This window comes from Triticum urartu, chromosome 7 (assembly GCF_003073215.2).
Source record: "Triticum urartu cultivar G1812 chromosome 7, Tu2.1, whole genome shotgun sequence".
NCBI lineage: Eukaryota > Viridiplantae > Streptophyta > Magnoliopsida > Poales > Poaceae > Triticum > Triticum urartu.
Genome location: NC_053028.1, coordinates 86331791 through 86336974, shown reverse-complemented (window position 1 = coordinate 86336974; position 5184 = coordinate 86331791). Strand labels below are relative to the sequence as shown.

The following is a 5184-nucleotide window of genomic DNA, read 5'->3' as shown; positions in this document are numbered from 1 at the left end:
GAGAGGGAAAGTTGCGAGTTTGCTATGCTAGGGATGTGTGGCGGACGAACGGGCTGCGTATCCGGATTCGTCTCGTCGTTCTGAGCAACTTTCATGTACAAAGTTTTTTCATCCGAGCTATAGTTTATTTTATATTAATTTTAAAAGATTTCAATTAATTTTATAATTTATTTAATTAATTTAAACCAACATTATCCAGAATAGTGTTTGCTGACGTCATCATGACGTCAGCAGTTGACCTGGTCAACCTGACATGTGGGTCCCGCATGTCATTGCCTAACTAACTAACTATTTAGTTAGATTAATTAGCAGGTTAATTTGGTTTAATAGTTAGTTAACAGAATAAATTAAGTTAATTAATTAATTAATTATATTAATTATACTAATTAATTAATTATTATATATATTAAAAATCTTTTTTTAACCGTTCTGTGGGCGGGGCCCATATGTCATAGGCCCTAAGGGGGCTTAACGGGCGCTGGGCTAATGGGCGTGGGCACCGGCCGGGACAGACCCGGGCGCGGCCAACACGCATGGCCACGGCGAGCAGCCGTACCCGATGGGGTGCCGGCGGCCAGTGCCGCGCGGGAGGGGCACGACCAGAGGCGGTGTAGAGCCCCCCGGGGTGCGCGAAGGAGGCGGGAGGGGGCGCGCGGGGCGCTAGCGCGGCTGTTGCCGGAGGCGCGGGGCAGCAGAAGTGGCTGGCAGGAGGCGACGGGGGCGCGGCCATGGGTCGCGAGCGGGAGCGAGGCGGCTGCGGGGCGCGGCCGACGAACGGCGTCAGGGGCGGCAGCGGGAGCCGCGGTCGATGGCGGGCGCGAGCGACGCATGAGGGCGCGGTGAGCGCGGTGGCGCAGGCGAGCAACAACACCGCAGAGCAAGGCAGCAGCGGAGCTGCGGGAGGCGGACACGACGAGGGAGCCAGGCTGGGCAGCGGGAGCAGTGGGGCGTCGGGGCGGTGCACGGATGGACGCCGGCGCCGAACAGCAGGAGCGACGGCACGAAGCGGGCCGGGCGCAGCCTGTGCGACGGTGTGCGCATGCGGGACGACGCATGGGCGCGGTGACCGGGCGAGTAGAGGTGGGAGCTCACGGGGTAATGTAGGAAACTGGCAGTGGGCGTCGAGGAGGAGGACGGGGACGAGGTCGATGACGAAGAGGACGGTAGGGCAGCTCCGGCGAGATGGCTCCGGCGATGGGATCCGAGGAGTCGCTGTGTCGGGCGTGCGGCGAGGGGAACCGCTGTCCCCGATCCAGATCGGGACCGAGAGGTGGGGGCGCGAGGGGAGAGTGGGGGATCGGGAGGAGAAGTGGGACGGCTAGGGTTTCGGTCGGGTGGTCCGTGGGGTTAATGGGGGAGTGGGTGGCCGGTTGGGCCGGCCAGGCGGCCTGGTGGCCAGCTGGGCCACGGCCCAGCAGGGAGGGGTTCCCTCTCTTTCCTTTTTTTGTTAGTTTTGTCTTTTGTATTTTCTCTTATTTATTTATTTTTTTTGTTTTATTTAATTTAGGGCGTTTAAGTATATTCTAAACATGTGCTTTCTTCACTACAATTATCTATGTAATATTTGGCACCGTCCAAATATTTTTGTTCTAATTTTTAAAAACTTTGTTGTCTGCCATATTTAGAATTTGAATTTTGAACCGGTTTTAAACTAACGTGAGATTATCAACACTAACTGTGGTGACGTGGCATGATTAGCGGGGAATTACTGTAGCATGATTATCCGGGCGTTACACTGCCATTGACCGGCGGGCCCTGGAAGAGGAGTAGGCGCGCGTGCGTGTCCGTCTTGTGTCCGTGCCGACGTAAATCCGACTCAAAATTGGATCGGGAATAAGTCGTCATGCGGACGCCAAGCGGCGCGCGTCCGTTCGGGTCGGCGCGTTGGGCCGTCTTTTGTGTCTGCGCCGACCCAAGTGGACGCGAGCGGACGAAATAGTTCGCCCCATTGGAGTTGCTCTAAATATAAGTGTTCAATTCTTCAAAATTAGGATTCTTTTTTTGTTGAGGATCGAAATTAGGATTGTTCTACATTTTTTTTAGACAAGGATTCTTCTACATTCCTTGGGAATTTTAACTTCAACTAAAGGATATGAACCCATGGGCCATGCTAAAAAGAGAGTAGGAAAAACAAAACAGCTGACCAACGAACAAAGCCCAAAGAGGTCAAAAGAGAGTCCAAAAGGGGTCATTGCAGTTCAGTCTCCAGTCTGCAGAACAGGGCAGGGGCAGGAAAGGAGGCGACGCCGCCGGCTGGCAGGAGCACCGACGCGCACCATGCCTTCCTCCTCCTCCGTCAACCCGGAGCACGGCGCCGTCACCGCAGCCCAACACCTCGCCGGCAACGCTGGCAAGGAAACCAGGGCCACGGGCGCCGAGGTCTTCGCCTCGCTCCTGCGCACCCAGGAGCAGGTCGACGCGCTCTGCGAGCAGTACGGCGTGCCCAAGGAGTTCACCGCGCGCCCCGCCGGCGACCTGCCCGCGAACTCGCCGCCGCCGCCGGGGGCCATCTGCGTGTACGCACGCGCGCTGGAGGCCGGGATGCGCGTCCCGCTGCGCGGCTTCTACCGCGACGTCCTCGCCCACTTCGGCATCGCGCCGGCGCAGCTCACGCCCAACGGGTGGCGCTTCATGGCGGGCTTCCTCGTGCTCTGCCAGTCCGCCGGCGTCCGTCCCTCGCTCGCGGTGTTCCTGCGCTTCTTCCACCTGTCCATCATGGATCAAAAGCACGAGAAAGGGTGGTACTTTTTCCAATCCAGGCCGGGCAGCTCCAGCTTGGGCTTCACGGGGTTGCCGAACGGGAGTTGCAAATCCATCGTGCGCTGGAGACACTACTTCTTCTTCCTCTCGTCACCGGAGCCGTGGCATTGCGCCGTGGAGTGGGGCGAGCCGTCCAAGAGCTCCTTCAGAAACCTGAGGCTCACCGCTGAGGAAAGCAAATCGGCGGTGAAGCTGCTAAGTGCTTATGGTGGCGCCGCTGTTGATCTCAGGAACCTGCTCCCTGCTAGGTGCTCAGGGCGGCGCCGTCGTCTCTACAATAGCACCCCCGCCGTTAGTGCCGCCGGCGCCGTGATAACCACAGCATCCCCGCCGCCGCCGCCGCCTTCAACTCACTGTTCCAAAGGTATGTGAAGTCTGAACATTGAAAACCCTCTGATTCCCCTGTTTCATCGAGACTTGGTGTTGTGTGCTACTGTTATCTATAGGTATGATGAAGGTGGCCGCGCAAGCGTCGGCGTCGAAGAAGAAGAGGACCTGGGAGGAGGCCAACGGCAGGGAAGAGCCTAGCAGGCACGACGGGCAGCCGCTGGAGCGCGCGTCTGCCGCGAACGAGCCTACCGACGACGCAGCGATTTGGCAGGTATTGCCAGAATACAATGGGAAATTTGTTCCATCGGCAGGTGCTTGTCCGGTCCGGAGTCCAGTCGATCATACTGTTTGTGTTCAGGCCGCGAGCTACGTGATCGAGCTGGAGGAGAAGCTGGTGGCCCGGGAGCGCGACGCCGCGGCTCTGCGGGAGCAGCTGGAGGGGGCGAAGAAGGAGCTCGCCGCGGCGAAGCGGGCGGCGGACGCGGAGCGGGAGAAGGCTGGGTCCGATCTCGCCGCGGCGGGAGCAGAGCTGGAGAAGAGCAAAGCCGAGCTCGCCGCGGCAAATCGAGCGGTGGACGCGGAGTTGGTGAAGACAAAAGCCGAGCTCGCTGCGGCTCGGGCGGAGGCGGCCAAGACGAAGGCCGAGCTCGCCGCCGCGAAGCGATCAGCGGAGGCAGAGCTGGTGCAGGCCAAGGCCGAGCTCACCGCGGCGAAGCGCGCCGCGGAGACGGAGCTGGTGAAGGCGAAGGCCAAGCTCGCCGCGGCGGAGGCGGAGCTGGAGAGCGCCAAGGCGGCAGCGGTGCAGCAGCTCCTGGCCTCCGAGGAGCATGTGCGAAAGCGGGCGGAGGAGGCGCTGGAGGGATACAAGCGGTGGCGAGGCCGTCAAGCTCCGGCTGGCCGTGCTGCCTGAGTACGTTGCCCGCTGACGGTCTTTTTGGAATTTGAAACATTCCTTCTCTAGATGGCTAAATGAAGATCACGAACAAAACTTTAGCCTGAAACACTCTATGCGCTTACAACACTCTGCACCCGTTGCTAGGTGATTTTCTTGTTCCAAGCTCAGGTGACAATTGACAGGGGGGTTCGTTTATTGGTGCATGTAATGTTCGTTTTTTGCGATGTTATAAGATCGGAAATGGAAAATCCCGAATGTTCAGAATTTGACCATGACAAGTCGAACATCTCGTGGTAATTTTAGTGACGCGGGGATGGCAGGTTTAGTTGACACGCTCGGCAATTTTCTGGCAAAAAATAGATTGAGCATGAATTTGCTATGCTTACTAACTAAATTTGGCATCCTCTCATTATTAAAATTGTCATTGAAAGTGTTCAATTTGTCAATGATCAAATCCCAGACGTTTGGGCGTTATCAGGGCCCTATAAGTTTCCGTACCTCGCATAGACACACGCACACTTACCTCAATAAACACACAAACACATACCCTATCCTTATCAGCATCTACGGAAAAGACTGAGCCGTCATTTTGAGATGACTTTGGGACAAGGACATCGCGGAAACACCCTCCCAATTTTGTCCGGTCCTTGCCCTATGCTATTGTGCTTTCTTTTTGCAAATCCAGTGTTGCTTTTAAACTCGTTTTCAAAGCCCTTTATAACTCTTTAAATGTTGTAGAGCAAGAATGAAAACTTAGATTCCTTAAAATTGTGATTTTGTAATTTAACCTCTTCCATTTCTTATATGTATGTGCATATGAACTGCATTTCGTTTTCTATTTTGCATCAACATAATTAAAGTTTTTATTTGGAACACAACACAATTCAAAAACTTTCCATCAAGAAATTCAACATATTCTCTTCCTCATCGTCAACTCCAACTTCATCTTCGAGAAATTCAATATCCAAGTCATATGAGGATGACGAAGAATCAATGAACTCCACTTCCATTAAGCTCATCGAGGTTATCGTATTAATCGAGGTCATTTACATGAATGGAGTCGAATTCCAATGTCATCTACATGGTTGTAAACAAAAATACACAACTAATTTGCACAAATTCAAAGCAATTATACAGTTAGACAACTCGTTAGAGGCCTCGTAGGCGGCGGAGTCGTCTTTGGACGGGAAGGAGCGCTG

At 54.8% G+C, this 5184-nt stretch overlaps 1 protein-coding gene across 1 annotated transcript; it reads left to right on the top strand.

The window, feature by feature from the left end:
* Window positions 1-2217: 2217 nt before the first annotated feature.
* On the top strand, window positions 2218-4222 carry LOC125524895. Its single transcript, XM_048689929.1, has 3 exons — window positions 2218-3115; window positions 3207-3361; window positions 3449-4222. The coding sequence occupies exons 1-3, from the start codon at window positions 2278-2280 to the stop codon at window positions 3998-4000; spliced, it is 1545 nt and encodes a 514-aa protein (XP_048545886.1). The 5' UTR covers window positions 2218-2277; the 3' UTR covers window positions 4001-4222.
* The last annotated feature ends 962 nt before the right edge of the window (window positions 4223-5184 follow it).